Genomic DNA, 17,835 nt, shown 5'->3' on the forward strand with positions numbered 1-17,835 from the left:
TTTGGTCCAAAGTTTGATTGCTGCTTAAATTTCCTGGTGGCAGGTTTGGCTGAAGCCCATTTTCCCTTGTATACTTGGAGTTCAAATTGACTCCTGGTAAATGCTAATAATTTCCTTGCTCTTCTGATGTTAAATGTGGGGGAGGGGGGCGCTGCCCTACATGCTTTTCTGAGGGAGTGTGCTCTTGAGAACAGCATCGATCAGTTACGGATAGCTTATACTGTGCCCACAGATAGGCAGGCTTCAGACTGAGCGGGGCCTTGGGTTTTTTCCCTAGGTTCTTTCCTATTCCTCTATGGGTTTCAGTGCTCCTGTTCCCAGAGAATATTCCCCCACCCTTGGCCAGTTTTATGAAGTCTTTATCTTATGTCGTAAAATATCACAAATGATTTTGTTGTTTTTGGTTTTCAGGCCAACTTATTGGTGCTGAGGGGCTACCCCTGAGTCAGTGCTCAGGACATATACTACTGGCTACTGGTGGTGCTCAGGGGATCATGCTATGCTGGGGATTGAACCTGGGCCCCCAGTATACAAAGCATATGCTTCAGAGGCCACTCACTAGAGTTTTTTTTTTTTTTTTTTTTTAAGTGGGGGAAATCCACCTAGTAGTACTCAGGGTTACTCCTAGCTCTGCTCAGGGATCACTCCTGGTGCGATACAGGAAATCATATGGGGTGTCAGGAATTGTAGATTGTAGCATGGTTGGTTGCATGCATTGCTATACTACCTCTCCAGTTCCAGGTGACTATTTTATTATTATTATTATAATTAAACCAAAGGTGCGGGCTGGAGCAATAGCACAGCGGGTAGGGCATTTGCCTTGCATGTGGCTGACCCGGGTTCGATTCCCAGCATCCCATATGGTCCCCCAAGCTTTGCCAGGAGTAATTCCCGAGTGCAGAGCCAGGAGTAACTCCTGAGCATTGCTGGGTGTGACCTAAAAAACAAAACAAAACAAAAAACCCAAAGGTGGAGAAAGATCTCTTCTTTCAGGGTATTGTATTTCAGCCTAATTTTCTTGGTTATTCTTTCTTTTTTAGCCTGTAATTAACATACTTTTGTTTTGGCTCTTAATTTTTCCTTTGCAAAGCAGATACTTGCTTACCTTAAGCATTCATGAATCAAAAGTAGAATCTTCCAAATGTGTTTGTTTTCGAATCTTATTAAAGTAACTTTCAATAACCAGCTGTCTAAGAGGAATCTGCTAGCGTGGTTCCCTGCAGTGGGTGGGTGTGTCTTATTTCCATTCTTTGTTTTATCTAGTCTCGTTAACTTCATTTGAATGTGTGGGCTAGAACCACTTTTTTTTTTATCTCCCCCCCCCCTCCAGTTGTCTCAGGGTAAGCTGAAGATTTTCCTAGTTATGTCATTGAAAATATGGCAGTAGAGATAGGGGTGGGGCTCTCATTATTGGGGTTCCATCCACCCTCCACCAAAGATGTTATTTGTGCTCTGAATTTAGGACTGTTGGCAAGGACCCCGAGAGAGAATGTGACCATTTTAATAGTGGAGGAAGCTGCAGCACGTAGGAGCAGTGATTTGCTCAGGATCAGGCTAAATGAATTGACGGCAAAGTCTACAGAGGAGTGCCGAGTTCCTCACTTCCAGTCGAAGCTTTTCTCTCCAGTTTGATTGTCCTCTGGGACTCACAGTAGTTTGTCCGTACTCCTAAGCCCATGCCACCAGCTTCCTTTGGAGTTTTAAAAGAGGCTGCCTTTAGCCCAAGTGGTAGCGTGCTGATGGGGCGGTGGTTGTAGGAGGATGTGAGCAGTGACGGGGGTGGCCTGCTGTGCTCCCTGCTTTTCCATGGACGTAGTAGAGTCTTGCAGGGTCGGTACCTGTGAATTTGGATTCTTTTGCTGTTGTTTTTGCTGAGGTGCCTCATTCAGGTCAGGGTGTGTCCCTCCTCCAGCAGGGCTGCAGGGTGGGCAGAGGGAAGATGGTGCAGGTGGCTGGATGCGGCTGAGGCTGCATTTGTCAGCTTCCGTGGCTGCCCTTCTTCTGACAGGGGTGCTGCGTGGTATGTTAAGACAAAAACAACACAGATGAAGTGAAGTAGTTGCATTGAATGCTCTTGCATGTTTCTTTTTCTTCCCCCCCCCATTCTGTATTGCTAAAGGCTAGTCTTAACCTAATCATTGGACACTATTAAAAGGAGAAAAGTGTGCTTTAAACTTGTATTAATTTCTTGTATTTTCATAGCTTGTTTTGTTTTTTAATTTTTCCAGAAGAACTTCTTAACAACTTTGCCCAGCAAATAGGAGCCTGGAGATTCTGCCTGTACTTTCTCTCCAGCACCAGGAACGACTATGTAATGATGTACAGCTTGACAGTTTTTGAGGTGAGGTGTCAGTTAACGGAATACTGTTCTGAAAAGCACTTTGTGGTTATAGTGCCGTGTTTTGGTGCTAGCCTTTAGCTTTGTTGTACAGGGGGGTGGGAAGCAGGGTGAACTCAGGGTTCTGGGGACCTGAAGCCCTTTTTTATATTTGATCCCGGAAAGGTAAGTTGGGCTTAGACAGAAAGCTGTTTATGGTAACAGGTAATTTTCCCGTCCATGTTATTAAGAAAAAAAGATTACTAAAGCAGTTTGGGAGGAAGAATGATACTCATAATACCATCGTACCAAGAACCCCCCCCCCAAAAAAAAAAGTCATTTTCAACCTATGTTATCTATGCACACTTTAAAAAAAAAAACACTGTAACATAGCCATATTGCTCATGCCATTTATATTCTCTCCAGAGAACAAATGGCAATACCCTGCCACAGAGGCAGGGGGTGATGGGGGGACGGGGGTTGGGAGGGATACTGGTGGTGGTGGAAAATGGGCACTGGTGGAGGGATGGGTGTTTGATCATTGTATAACTGAAACCCAAGCACAAAAATTTGTAAGTCTACAACTGTACCTCATGGTGTTTCACTAATAAAAATTAATAAAGTGTATATACTTCTCTCCAAACTTCCCTTTATGTTATATTCTTGTAAATGGTTGTACTTTTATTCACCAAACCAGTCTTTTCATATTTGAGCATTACGGTTGCTTCTCTCATTTTTTTTTGCAGCCTTCAGAAGTAGTGTTGTAATACGAAGCTTTTGCAAAGTACAGGCTAGTGTTTCTATTAAATCACATCTTCTTAGAAATGTATCAGAGGGTCTCAATATTCTTGCTCATTGCCCAGTAGCTGTAAACCTTTGTTTAAAAGCAGGTTTGTCTGTTTGCTTGTTTGAGGTGATGAAAACCACTGAAAAGTTACACATTTATTTTTCAGAATCTCATCAATAAAATGTGGCTTGGGGTCCCATCTCAGGATAAGATGGAAATCCGGAGCTGCCTGCCCAAACTCCTCTTGGCTCACCACAAAACTTTCCCTTACTTTATTCGGAATAAGCTCTGCAAAGTTATTGTTGATATTGGCCGTCAAGATTGGCCCATGTTCTACCATGATTTTTTTACTAACATCTTACAGGTAAGGATATACCCAAGGAAAATTTATTTTGTAAGTAGTTTGTTTGTAGAAGTGATTATTTGCTTTCTTAAAGAGGAGTGTTTTTTTTTTAAGATTAATGTTTTAGAAGTGCATTAGTAATTGCATTAGTGCATTGTGGGATAGATTATCTCATGCTCTTAACTTTTTATTCTTGAGTTACTGTGCTTTTGTGCAGTAGAAAAGGTGTGAGGGGAGAACTTAGTTCCTTTGTTAATCTCTTGTGAAATTTTGTTAGCAAATATTTGAAAGCCTGTTAGGTATGGCTCCAGGTGTTAGGTCCTAATGATGAGCCTGGCCTTCAAGCCTAAGGTTACCGGGGAGTTAGCTCTGTAGTCAGAGATACCCAGTAGCTGTGAATTACTGTAGACAGTGTGATTGGAGGGCGGAGGCGGCTCTTCAGATTCAGGGAGCTGAAATGTTTTCAGTGTTGGTGGTGAGACGTGAGGTGATGGAGTAAGAGAGTAAGAGCCGTATTGAGGGGCAGGGCCAGACCAGGAACAGGAAAGCCCTTGATCTTTCAGGGGGCCTTTAGTATTTAATTCGTAGTCCTTGGGAATTAATGAGAAGTTTGGAGAAAGGAGAAAACATAGCCCAATTACTATGTTGGGATGACGACAACTCTTTTTTTTGGGGGGGGGGGGGGCGACACCTGGCGATGCAAGAGGGTTACTCGTGGCTCAGGCACTCAGGAATTACTCCTGGTGGTGCTCGGAGGACCATATGGGATGCTTGGAGTTGAACCTGGGTCGCTGCTTTCCAGGCAGAAGCCCTACCTGCTGTGCTATCGCTCCAGCCCTGGGAGGACAACTCTTGCATCGTTGTAGAATTTGGGTTACAGAGGGCCAAGGCTGGAGTGAAACACCCTGACTGGTATGGCTGCTGTTGGTGAAGATTGAGGGAGACAGGAGGTTGGGGATGGGGGTGACATGTAGGAGACAGAATCAGGAATGGTGGGAATTCCGAGATAGGGCAGAAGGGAAGAAGAAATCTAGAATGCCTTTCAGGGCTCCTACTCAGGCACTGGGTTTTCTATTCCAGGGATGAAGGAAGAGGAAATTGATTTGGGTAGTACTTGGTGAAAATACATTTGGCAGAAATGCATTTAAGATTTGTCTATTCTTTGAGGAAGTGGAAAAATATGGAAAAGTGAATCTGGATTTCAGCAAAGTGATCTGATTACAGGTCAGGGTTTGGAAGCCTTGGGGGATGAGCGTGTGAGTGCGATCTATAAGCAAAAACGAGAGGCATGCTGCAGTTATGTGGTAAACTTGGAAACTTTCAGGTTGAGGCAGTTTTGGATAGTCAGGAATTAGGTATTAGGTTATAGAAATGAAACTCTTTGAAGATTGGTTAGTCTGTCTCAGTGACTGTAGGTTTAGGATTTCCAGAATAATACTACTTTTTAGTGCTGACCTGTTCTTTCTGCAGATTAAAGCAGCAGTTGGAAAAAAAAAAAACTGCATCCAGCTCTAGGGAGATGGTATAAAGGACTGGAGCACAGGCCCCAAATTCGATGCACAGAACTCTCAGAGCAGCGCTGGGTGTTGTCCAGGGCCCCGCCCCCCAGAGTGCTGCTGTGTCCAAGCTTTGAACCACCTGGCCTGGTTGGTGTGGCTCCCAGGTCATGCGGCCTGGCGCTCAGGGTCCCTGAGCATGGCTTGGGAGGCAATCCTCCGTCCTCCGTCCTCCCTGCTGCTCCTTCTCCCCGTCACCACCCCTTCCCAATTCAGAATTCCAACTGCTGCTCTCGGGTTTCTCAAAAGACACAAAAACTGTTCATTCAGACTTGTTTTGTTTCTCTGGTGACTCATTTATCTGGAGATTATTGAATTGATATTGCAAGAAGAGTCATGTAATTATTCAGTAAATTATTTGTCGAACAGAAACAATGTGCTAACTAAACAAGTGATGAACGAATGTAATGCCTTCTGCTTTCATGGAGGTAATAATCTCTGGGGAGAGGCATCTACAAACAGAGCCAATAAATCCTCTCTGGTAGTTTTATCACAGAGAAAACTACATCTGAGGTCGGGAGAAGACTGTGAGATGTTATCCTAGTGGGGATGGTGATAGCCAGTTTTCCGAGCAGAGGTTTGGCAGAAACCTGGTTAGACATGATGGCGTGAGCCACATGGGTTGCCCGTGAGAGAAGTGCCTTCAGCAGAAGGCTTAGCAAAGGCAAAGAACAAGAGAGGAGTAGAGGCCGGCAAGCCTGGTGGTGTGCGGCCAGAGGTGAGAGGGTTTCCCTTTACGCTTGCTGCCATTCCAAGCTGGGGACAGTGGGAGTCAGTCTGTGACTCTGAGAGGGAGCCAGGAAGTCCACCGGCAATGGATAAGACCAGGAGCTGGGGAGGGAGTCCCTGTTTCTTCATCCCTGACTGAGTTAGATGTCACACCTGTGAGGAGAGCAGTGGGCCGAGTCCGAGCACTGTGATCCTGTCCTCAGCAAGTGAGGCGCCGTGGTTTCCTTCACCTTTTACCAGGAATGACATTCACGCAGAACAGACATTCCCGTGTTCCCGTGTGTACCGTGAAAATATTAGTGCTGATCTCGAAGAGCATTTTCAGGCGAAGTGCTCATGGAGATTTAAAAAGGCTGATTGTCTTCCTGTTCTCCACCATTTTCCACTTCCCACCCTTCAAAAATGATTCCTTTGACCTCAGCAACCTTTATGACTCTCAGACAGCCCCTGTTGAAAAGAGCACTGAACCCGGAGGCAGCAGGCTTGAGGTCTCCTATCATTTTTTTCACAGATACCTGAGTTTAGCAACTCCAGCCACATTTGTGAACTCCTCATTTGCTTTGTAAGAATGAAGGGGTTGCACTAAGACAAAGTGGCCGGTGCAGGCCATGACAGTAGCCTCAGTGCGGGTGGGTGCACTTTATTTTGGTTCAGGTAAAGAAGGTAGATTTCCTGGGCGTTACTGAATAATTTTTTCCCTGAAAAGTGGGATGCGGCGGGTAGGTAGGTCAAATCACTTTGGGAACCCCTGGACTGAATCTTTAAAAATCCTTTCCACCGGTAATAGCTTCTTAATCCAGGAGAGCCAGCCAGCAGCTGAAGGCTTGAAGGGCAAGAATGATTGGCGGTCAGTTACTGTCATTTGCTAGGTAATGCCTGGAGGGAGCTCGGCAGGCTGGCGGACAGGCCTCGCTCGCACGCAGGAGCCCACTGCCATCCCCAGCACCTCTTGGTTCGGAGAGCAGAGCCGTGAGTCATCCCTTGAGCACTGCTGGATGTGGCCCCCAGGTCTCAAATAAGCAAAATACAGATTGACAACTCAAGGTCTCTGAATCAAAGAAGTGTTTATGAATGGCCTGCTCTACCCTATTGTGTTAAAAAGTTGTTAAGGGAGGAAGTTTTCTGGTTTCTTCATACTGCACTACCTGAATTTATTCTTAGAAATACTCCCAAGCTTGTAGATAGAATGGAAGAATTTTGGAGTACGTACTTCTCATTTAAGCTGCTTTAAGAAAGGGCTTAAAGGAAAGTGCCCAATAAGCTGAGCACTTACTTTGCATGTCCTATGGTCCCACCCCTGGAACTAACTGAAAACACTTTTACATTGCTATGAATGACTGGATGACTGGTTTTATATGCTGTTATGTTCTGCATAGGGCATTTGAATTTAGCGTGTTTCCATTTTTCAGCACTTTGCTTTCTCCTAGGGAGAGAACTTTCCTAGGGTCTGAAAGGGGAAGAATTGTTTTGGACAGAAAGGAAACTACCCTAGGTTTCTTCTTTTTTCTGGGGGGTGATGTTGATGTAATTGGGGATCACACACAGCAGTGCTTGGGGGGGTACTCCTAGCTCCGTGCTCAGGTTCTGGTAGTGCTTGGGGGACCATGTGGTACTGAACTGGGGTGGCCATATGCCATACAGCTCCTTATCCCATACTCTCTTTAACCTGGAAGTATCTTGTGTTTCTTGAAGAACACATTCTGCCTGGGTGTAGTTTCTGGTATCCTGCCCAAAGGTTTATAGGCTCAGGGATAAACTACATTTAAAATTGGTTTATGAAAATCACAAATCACAAATCATCCCGTTAATCGTCGATTGCCTCGAGCAGGCCCCAGTAACGTCTCCTTCATCCTAGCCCTGAGATTATATTCAAGGCTCTTTAGGAGAATGAGACCCATCATTGTTACTGGTATTTGGCATATTGGGTACGACACAGGGAGTTTGCCAGACTCTGCCGATTTATGGTTTATGAAATGGTTCAATATTCCTCAAATTGGTTTTTCTTTCATAAGTCAGAATGTATAACTCATATAAAACTTGTGTACGTGTGTATATAATATACACATATATAAAACACATGTATGTATAGCTCAATAAAGAACTTTAGTAGCAGAATTTCCTTTTCCCTGGCAGTTAATCCAGTCCCCCGTGACTACCCCTCTCGGGCTGATCATGTTGAAGACAACTTCGGAAGAGCTGGCTTGCCCCCGTGAGGACCTCAGCGTGGCTCGGAAGGAGGAGCTGCGGAAGCTGCTGCTGGACCAGGTGCAGACAGTGCTCGGGCTGCTGACAGGTGAGACGGACTGCCTGCAGGCCCACAGGCAGCATCTTAGAGCAGCTGGGGTGGCCATGTGCTCAGCAGTCAGCAGTGTGCCCGACACTGCTAAGCACATACATGGAGAGCTCGGGCATGGCTCGCACCCACCCAGTCACTCCCATAGCTCAGGGCTTCAGTGCTTGTCTGCCACTTTCCTCGTGGTCTCATTATTTGGGCGTCACTCTGATTGGTGAGGTCTAAACTAGATCACGAGGGTGATGAAGCGCGGTTCACTCCATGCTCGATGTGGTGGGCAGCATGCACTTTGTTCAGACAGTTGGGGTTTAAGATCTGGAGAGGGTGGAGGTGGAGGAAGTTGAGGAAGTTTGAAATTCTGCCTAGGGAAGCGAGGCAGGGTATGGTGTCAGCCCTCCGTGCAGCATTTGCTTTTCATCTTGAGTGCTTTATTAGAGCCTCATGATAGTGTGTGGAGAGAGCGGAGAGCAAGCAAAGCCCAGAGCAGGATGGGTGTGCCGGGGAGAGTTGAGGCACCCTGCATCACGGGGCAGGGAGCCGCTGGTTGGGATATGCAGGTGCGGTCCAGGCACTGAGGCTTGCTCCTGCAGTGAGAGGAGTGCATTTATTTCCAGTTCCTCAGCCCAGTTTCTTGGTGGTCTGGAAACTTCTGTGCTTTTTATGTCATTTAGTGCATGGCATGTACTGGTAAGATTGGCTTTAACTTAAAAACTTCTGAAATTAATATGGAGCAATAAATCTTCACAAATAGCTAAAGCAATACTGGGGGGAAAAGGATAGGAGGCATTACCTTCCCCAACTTCAAACCGTACTACAAAGTGGTGGTAATTAAAACAGCATGGCATTGGAATAAAGATGGACCTACAAAATAGGGATAAAGAAGCAAAAAATATGAAGCGGCGTAAGGAAAGCCTCTTCAGCAAGTGGTGCTGGGAAAACTGGGCAGCTGTGTGTAAAAAAAAGAACTGAGATCTCTATTCAATGTCACGCACAAAAGTCAGTTCAAAATGGACCAGAGACTTCAGATCAGACCTGAATTGATAAGAAACATGGAGAAAAACAAAAATGAATAAAAAAATGAATAAAAAATCTATGGTACTTCTACACAATGGATTACTCAGTAGCCAGAAAGAAAAATGAAGTCATGAAATTTGCCTATAAATGAATAAACATGGAGAGTACCATGCTGATTAAAGTGAGTCAGGAGGAGAGGGGCAGGCATAGAATGACTATTCATTTATAGGATGTTAAAAAACATAGTATGAGACTAATACCCAAATACAGAGGAAGCAGGCAGGAGGACTGGTCAGCGGTTGGAAGCTTGCCACAAGTGTGTGGGGTGTGGAGGGTACTTAGGATAGAGAAGGGAGTGCTATGACCATGCTAGTTGGAAACGATCATCCTGGACGAGAACTGAGTGCTGAAAGTTGGTAAAGGGATGACACATGATAAACTCTCAGTGCCTGTATTATAAACCATAATGCCCAGAAGGAAAGCGCAAGAGAAGAGGGTGCTTGCCCTCGAGGTGGGGTGGGGTGTGGGGGAAGAGGCGGGAGGGAAGCTGGGGACACTGGTGATGGGGAGTGTGTACTGGTGAAGGGATGGGGGTTGCATCTTCATATGAGTGAAACCCAATCATGAGCAACTTCGTAACTGTGTATCATCCAGTGACTCAATTAGAAAAAAATTGGCTCTAACGGCATTATCCGATTATAGCCCACTTTTATTACCCCTGAACCCTGGCAGCCATTAAATCTCAATTTCTCCGTAGGTTTTCCTGTTTTGAACTTGTGATCTTTGTGTCTTGACACCCCCCTCCCAGCCCCCCAGTATTATTTATATCTCCAAGGTTTATCCAGGTTGTAATACTAAATATTCCGGGAGCAAAATATTTTCAGGAACTTTTTATAACCATGTGCCAAAGTTTTATAAGGAGCTACAAAGAAGAGTAAAACCAAGTGCTTGCCCTATTCCAGTAAGGGAAAGTCCCTATTTTGGTTGGGAAGAAAGACCATTTAAAAACTGAGAGGTGTAAAATTAGAAGACTTCCTGGAGGAGGTGATACACTAACAGAGTTCTGAGGGACAAGCTGTCAGTTTGTTGGAAAATTGGGATTAGGGGAGGAAAGCAGGTCAGAGGTTGGAAAGTGGTCGTTTGTAAAAGGACTGACTCTTAATTCAGTGTGTGAAGAAGCCTTTGTGAGTTGGGTCATACTGGGAGGGAGGCTGGGCCTGTGGGTGCAGAGCCATTTGCTTATATCACTGGGCTGGAACAGTTACTGGGTGGGGGATACAGAGGGTTAGTGGCAGGTGTGTGAGGGGAGAGAAGTTGTGTGTGGAATACCTGGGCCACCGTGTCCAGGAAGCAAGTGGGCTGAGGTTTGAGAAAGAGGTCAAGTGTAAGTACTGATGTCTGATCCAGGTACCAGTGTGATTCTCCTTTTTTGATAGGCATCTTGGAAACTGTCTGGGACAAGCACAGTGTCACTGCTGCCACCCCACCACCATCTCCGACCTCAGCAGAAAGTGGTATGGATTGCCCACCATACGTGGTGTTCTTTTTATTTATTCTGATTTTGGCCACACCTGGCAACCTGGGGGGCTTATCCTAACTCTCTGTAAGGCTTACTCCTGCCATCGTTGGGGCATCTAGGGCAGGGAGACTGGGTTTTGACGCAGGCCTCCTGTGTGCAGCCCAGGCCCTCGGCCCATTGGGACATCTCTCAGGCTCTGTTCCTCTTTTCAAATGCATTGGGGCATTTCAGGAGCATAGCGATTGCTTATCTGGGCCAGATAGTTGCTGATTCTTCCGTAATCTATTTTTGGACCCATGAGTAGCTAACTTTTCTAGTTCCTTGTAAGAACTTGCACTTTCTAGCATAATATTTTGAACAAGATATTTTGCTTGAAAGATGTGATTGTTTTCTTTTGTCATCTACCTTCATCCCCTTCGTGTAATTGATTTTGGGCCATGCCTGGTGGTGCTCATGGCTTACTCTTGGCTTTGTGCACAGGTTTTGTCCACCCCTGGTGGTGCCTGTGAGGACCACACAGTACTGCAGTATTGGGAATTGGACCCCAGACAGGGTGAAGGGTTGGCCACATGTAAGGCCAATGCCTTATGCCTGTTCTGTTTCTCTGTCCCTATTCCCTTCGTCTGAAAACATCCCCACTGGTATGTTTTTTACCTTATCCCCCCCGTGCCCCCGGTTTTCTGGTTGTCTCATACGTACTGTACTGAGGTAGGTATGAACTGGTGAACCGACTGGGTCTGCTTTGCAGTCTGTAGGGGCTGAGGGCGGTGGGTTGGCGACCTGCAGGAGGAGGCATGGGAATGTGGATTTCTTTTCTCAGTGGACTCAGGAAGAAGTCACATTGGCTTGGGAAGATGGGGACCAGTGTGAAGTTGTCATTTTTAACTTGTATCATTCAGAATAATTTGGTAGGCCCAGGGAGATGCAGCTTTATGGGAGACCCACCCCAGCACTGTGCTGGTAGGAGCTCCTGAACACTTTGGGTGTGCCCCCCAAAAAACCTCTGGTTACTTAATGATCCCATAATACTTAATGGTATTTTTAGGGGCCATTAAATCGCTCACTTATGTCTTCGTTATGTTCATGGTTGATAACTGTCTCAGAAGTCAGAGTGCCATTCACCTAAAATAGCTACTTTTAAGGATAGGTGAAAAGAGGAAATTGTGTCCGAGCAGGAACTTTTAGTTTCTAAATGCTGTTTACACTAAATGATCACAGATGCTTTTCAAGTTGAGGACATCCTGTGAATCAGCACATGGTTCTTCCTTTATTGTAAAGGTGATGTGACTGATGAGAAGTATTTCTACAATTTTCTCCTGTACCCTAAGGAAAAAGGCTGTTGAAATCAGACCCATCTCTAAAGCTGAGCTGCTTCATGTAGCCTCTTGTTAGGAAGTTGAAATTCTTTCAGAGTTATTGTTGAACTCTTGGGGTGTCGTTTCTCATACTAAGAAGATTAAAAACTATCATAGAGTTCTGGCATGTCTTGTAAAAGACCCACAGAAAATTAACTTTCTGCTTGGTGGCAAGCCTTGATTTTTAAGGTGGATTTTCTAGGAGGCTTAGGTTTCTATTTTGCAGAATCAAAATGATCAAAGAAAATACTGTCCAGAAATTGGTGCAGAAACTTGATTCTGTGAGTGTATACCTGGAATCTTTTGTAATTTAATTCATTTAAAAATTTTATGTTTTAGGGACTGGAGCAATAGCACTGTGGGTCGGGCATTTGCCTTGAACACGGCTGACCCAGGTTCGATTCCCAGCATCCCATAGGGTCCCCTGAGCACCTCCAGGAGTGATTCCTGAGTGCAGAGCCAGGAGTAACCCCTGTGCATCTCCAGGTGTGACCCAAAAGGCCAAAAAAAAAAATTAGGTTTTAGAGATGGAGCACATGCTTTGACCCAGGTTTCATCCCTAGCACTACGTGGCCCCCAGGAACCCCCACGGAGCTGGGTGTAGCCCTGAGCACTTCGGGGTGTGACCCCAAAACAAACCAGTTGCATTTTGGAGGCTGGGGAATGTGACTCAGTGGTGGACCCTGGGTATTGTGTGCCCCTGGGTTTAATCCCTCGCACCCAGCATGTGCCCCCCACTGCCGGCAGTGCCAGATGTGACCTTGATGGTCCCTAGCACTGCTGAATGAAGTCCCCACAACAACTTTTTCCCCATTTAATTTAAACAGTAATTTGCCAAGAATAATTCTTTTCTTTGTTTTGATTTAGGGCCACACCTGACACAAGGGCTCAGGGTTGATATTTCTTGGAGCAGGGCTTCCAGGGCTGGGTGTTGTCGGGAATCACAGGAACTGTTCTTTCGACTGGGTTTGTTTGGCGAGTGAATGCTAACTTAGCTTTGGCTTAGGCTAGTAGTAGCAGTTTATGTTAGTGAAACCTATTTTTTTCTATGAAATCACATTTCAGTACCAAAAGTTGTGCATTTCAGATGACTTTGGTCCCCCAAGTATCACTGGGAGTGGCCCCCAACCTCTGAATGGGTAAAGTTCCCGAGTGCCAGTGATTGTAGCCCAGAACACAAATGGGCTAGATTTTCTCATCCACACTCCATGTTTGTTAGTGGGCATTTCCCAGGGTGAAGATCTGTTAGAGACCTCCAGTTGGTTAAGACCCATTTATGTCTTTCTGTTCTCTCCCAAACCCTTTAGAGATTGGATTGCATATCTTGCAGCATTTGCGAATCACTTCCTGTATTCCTGTCAGTCACTTCTATGGGGACTTGTGAAAGTCATTCTTGTCATCTGTCTTTGTTTTCCTGCGATTAGAAGAGAGGCCCTGTGTGGGGGCCTGAAGCGTAGTTACCTGAGCCGTTCTCAGTTGGGGTGACACTCAACTTTACAAGCTGTTTGGCAGACTTTTTGTGAAGACTTTCTGTTGTTGTTTTTTGGGGTCCCACACCCAGGGGTACTCAGGGGTTACTCATGGCTCTGCACTTAAGTATCACTCCCGGAAGGCTTGGGATGCCAGGGATCAAATCCAGGTCAGCTTCATGCAAGGCAAGTGCTTTACTTGCTGTACTGTCACATTCCGGCCCCAGTGCGGAGACTTTTTTTAACATGGTAATTTTTTTTTTCCGTGAGTGGAGAAAGGAGTGAGCACTATAATGTTGGATCAGTGGAGCCCAGGGGGGCTGCCCAGTATCGGACATCCTGCAGTGCACTGTCAGGCCCCGTTTCACTACGTTGAGGCTAAGAAACTTGGAACCATAAATACAGAGATGAAGAGGCATAAAGGGGAAAATAAAAGACTAGGGACAGTTGCCGGAAAGCCCATTCATTACAGGCATTCCTGATGTGCCTGAATTCTCCCGGGTCGGTAGTGCACGCAGACACCTGGGCTCCTCAGGCCTGGCTCTGTGATGCTGCCCTAGTGTAGCCCAGGGGACGTGCAGTCATGCTCAGGGTTAGGACCAAGGTGTCCCCTTCCATAGGGCCCACGAAGCTTCTGTCCAGTTGCTTGGGGCCCGCTGCAGCCAGCAGCAGGCTGCCTCACGGCAGCCCCTCACTCTGCTTGGTGGCCTTTCTGTGATGGGCTGCACGGGGCCTAGGATGTCAGAGCTTGTCCTCACAACCTTGGACCCTTCTCTAGAAGCCCCTTGAAAAAATGGTTTGATCTCTGGCATCCCATGAAATTTTTGGAATTTCTATAATCTACCTCAAATAACCTCAGAATATTTTAGGTTGAGTAATTTTTATTAAACAGAACAGAGATTTTGATGGGGGAAATACGAACCATAGTCAGCAAAGAAAGCTATTTTAGTACGACTTTAGTTCATAGATACTTAACTGAATTTTAGCCTTCTCTCCTCCCTACCCCCTACCCCTGATTTTTATTTTGTAGCCACACCTGGCAGTACTCCTGACTCTGCTCAGGGGTCACTCCTGGTGGGTTCAGGAGACCATATGTGGTGCTGGGCATGGAACCCGGCTTGGCCATGTACAAGGCAAATGGCTCCCTGCTTACTGTCACCCTAGCATCATTCTTAGTCATTTTTAAGACCATAATGAAATCTGAGACCCAATGCCATTATGAAAGGCACAGAATACCATGTAAGTTTTTCCCGTATTCTATTATTATGAAGGCACAGAATTAGATGTAACAGTTTCCCCAGTATTCAGTTATTATAAAGGCACAGAGTGAGTTAGTGTAACAGTTTCCCCACACTGTCACAAACACTGTCCTCCCGTTGTTCATCAGTTTGCTCAAGGGGGCCCAGTAACATCTCCATTTTGAGACTTGTTGTTACTGTGTTTGGCATATCGACCACTTCTCGGGTAGCTTGCCAGGCTTTGCCATGCGGGCGAGATACTCTCGGTATCTTGCTGGGCTCTCCAAGAGGGGCGGAGGAATCGAACCCGGCTCGGCCAGGCCGGCCACGGGCAAAGCCAACGCTCTACCACCGTGCTATCGCTCCAGCCCTGCAATTTCCACAGTATTCAGTTGTTTTAAAGGCACAGGATTAGATGTAGCAATTTTCCCAGCATTCTACTCAGTGGAGGAGTGCCCGCTGTGCAGTCCTGAGCAAGGCTTGAGTTTTGTTCCCCAGTACTGCCCCACATCTCTTAATGCCATCTCTGGTGCCCTGCAGCCAACTGTGTAGCCAAAGTTGTGAGCTTCACAGCAGAATCATACAGCCCTCAGCACTGGAAAAGTGCGGCAGCCCCACAACCAAGTGTGTGCTGCAGCAACAGAGGAGACGAGGAAAGCTTCTGCCCCCTGCTTCTGGCTGCAGCAGGCCCGGAGCACATTGGATGTCAGAACCGCCCGTGGGCCCTGTGGAAGGGGGTGCCTTGAGGAAGGGGAAGGAGCAAGAAGGAGTAAGAGAAACATCATCATTGCGGACCTCTATACAGAGAGAGGCGGATTAAAATAAAGAAAAAGGCACATAGTTTTATTAGAAACTGTTTTAGTTTTACTTGAATTTAGCAGAAGTTATTAAACTGAAGGAATTGTTGGCCTTGTACTGCATTTTTGTGTCTGTGTGTGGTGCCAGGTGTGGATCCCAGACCAAGCCTCACCCATGTATTATCTCTGTTCCACCACTGAACTGGTCCTGAGATGCTTTTCCACAAACAATGGGTTATTAGGATACCATCAAATCTAAAGCAAGAAAAGGAGGATGAAAACCAATTTCGTACTACATGTGTTATTTTTAGACTGTGTGTGTGTGTGTGTGTATTATGTATGTACTTTTGGTGGAGGGCAGGAAGAGTTTATTGAAAAGTAGAAGAGAAAGAAGCTCCACCCAGGGAAGAAGTTAGAGGAATGATAGACCATAGATTTTGAGATTTCTTGTTTGTGTGGAAGATGAGAAAGTTAGCCAGCATCCTCCTTTAATTTCTACATGTGTCTCGTCTTGATTCTATATTTGACTCAAAGGTTGCATTAGTCTCTTTGCTGCAGCATCCTCATTCCTTCCCCATTCACATTTTATTTACTTATTTTTGTTTTGGCTCCATACCTGGTGTTTTGGGCCTCTACTCCTGTCTCCGTGCTTGGAGGTTGCTCCTGGTGGTGCCCAGGGACCGTGTGGTGCTGGGGATTGAACCCAGATCTCATACATGGCACACATGTGCACAGCTCACTGCCCGATTTTTCTTTTAAGTTTTTATTTGCAGTGTCATTGTTCAGTATCTTCCATAACAAGAATTTGTGGTGTGTATATTGTCTGAGCTTTTGCATGTTTGAAAAAAATTCCCTTTCTTCTTCATATTTATCTATTTATTTATTTTTTAATGTAGGAGTACTGCTATTTATTCAGCTGATTGAATTGGGCATGAACTCCACCTTTTTTTTTCATTTTTTATAATTTAATTTATTGAATCACCGTGAGAGCAGTTACAAAGCTTTTGGGTTTAAGTCTCGGTCATACAATGAAACACCCGTACCTTCACTAGTGCCCATTTTCCACACCCAAAAACCCCATTATACTCCCATCCCACATCCTCCCCCTACCTGTGGGGCAGATGATTTCCACATTACTCTGTCTCTACTTTGATTATATTCAATATTTTGACACCAGACCCACCATTATTATTTGGGATTTTACCCCAACACTCAGATTTGCTGAAAGGGCAACCGTAGACAATTTGTTTTCTATTGCTGGTTATGAATAACATATGATGTTGCGTGTCTGCAGTAGTGGCCATGTGATTTTGAAATTCCTAAATTTTAACAATTAAATCTGGAGGGATTTCTGTTAAAACCTGCTGGGTTCCGAGATTTGTTCCTGAGTCTCTTGGATCATTGCCGTTAAGCAGCTTGATCAGGAGCCAGAAAGGCCATTTGTGGGCAGCGAATCAGGGTCTCATTGGGATGGGAGGAAAGAGCCAGCTCCACCCCCATCCCATGAGGCAACACGTGTCTCATCACTGAGGGCCCAAACCTGACTGTGCAATGGCCTCTGGAGGATGGCGGCCACCGAACCACCTAGGGGGAGCAGGCGGAGGGGCAGCACCCTTTCCCCCCTGGGGTGGCCTGGCGACAATAACCTATTGCGGGTTCTGAACGCATTTCTGCCAAAAGGCACTGGGTTCCGAGATTTGTTTCTGAGTCTCTGGGATCATGCCATTAGGCAGCTTGATCAGGAGCCAGAGAGGCTGTTCGTGGATGGGAACTCCCGTGAGGCCCCATGTGTCTCGTCACTGCGGGTCCAAATCTCTCTATCCAGTGGCCTCTGAAAGATGGTGGCCACCAGGCCACCAAGGGGGAGCAGGCGGAGGGGCAGCACCCTTTCCCCCCTGGGGTGGCCTGGCGACAGTAACCTACTGTGCGGTCCAGACGCACTTCTGCCAAAAGCTGCTGGGTTTCGAGATATGTTTCTGAGTCCCTGGGATCATGGCTGTTAAGCAGCTCCATCAGGAGCCAGAGAGGCCGTTCGTGGGCAGCGACTCGAGGTCTCATTGGCACGGGGAGGAAAGGGCCAGCTTCACCTCCATCCTGTGAGGCCCCACGTGTCTCATCACTGCGGGCCCAAACCTGACTGTCCAGTGGCCTCTGGAGGATGACGGCCACCGGGCCGCCAGGAGGAACAGGCCAAGGCACAAAACCTATTCCCACCTGGGGTGGCCCAGCACTGGTAGCCTACTGCAGGGACCAGACTCATTTCTGCCAAAAGCTGTTGGGTTTCGAGATTTGTTTCTGAGTCTCCGGCATCATGGCCGTTAAGCAGTTCAGTCAGGAACCAGAGGCCATGCCTCCAATTATCTAGCTGAGCCAGAGGTGGTTTGTGGGTGAGTCTCCCACATACCTACCTTTTGGCCC

The 17,835-nt window shown here is 46.3% G+C and overlaps 1 protein-coding gene across 3 annotated transcripts in view; it reads left to right on the forward strand.

The window, feature by feature from the left end:
- XPO6 (exportin 6) overlaps nt 1–17,835 on the forward strand; it is a 113,952-nt gene that overhangs the window by 36,649 nt on the left and 59,468 nt on the right. For all 3 annotated transcript variants that reach the window (XM_056138828.1, XM_056138827.1, XM_056138829.1), the window contains 4 exons: nt 2,229–2,341; nt 3,271–3,468; nt 7,866–8,025; nt 10,476–10,553. In XM_056138828.1, the coding sequence (XP_055994803.1) occupies nt 2,229–2,341; nt 3,271–3,468; nt 7,866–8,025; nt 10,476–10,553 (549 nt within the window). The remainder of the gene's footprint in view (nt 1–2,228; nt 2,342–3,270; nt 3,469–7,865; nt 8,026–10,475; nt 10,554–17,835) is intronic.

Source organism: Sorex fumeus, unplaced genomic scaffold (genome assembly GCF_029834395.1).
Source record: "Sorex fumeus unplaced genomic scaffold, SorFum_2.1 ptg000130l, whole genome shotgun sequence".
Taxonomy (NCBI): Eukaryota; Metazoa; Chordata; class Mammalia; order Eulipotyphla; family Soricidae; genus Sorex; species Sorex fumeus.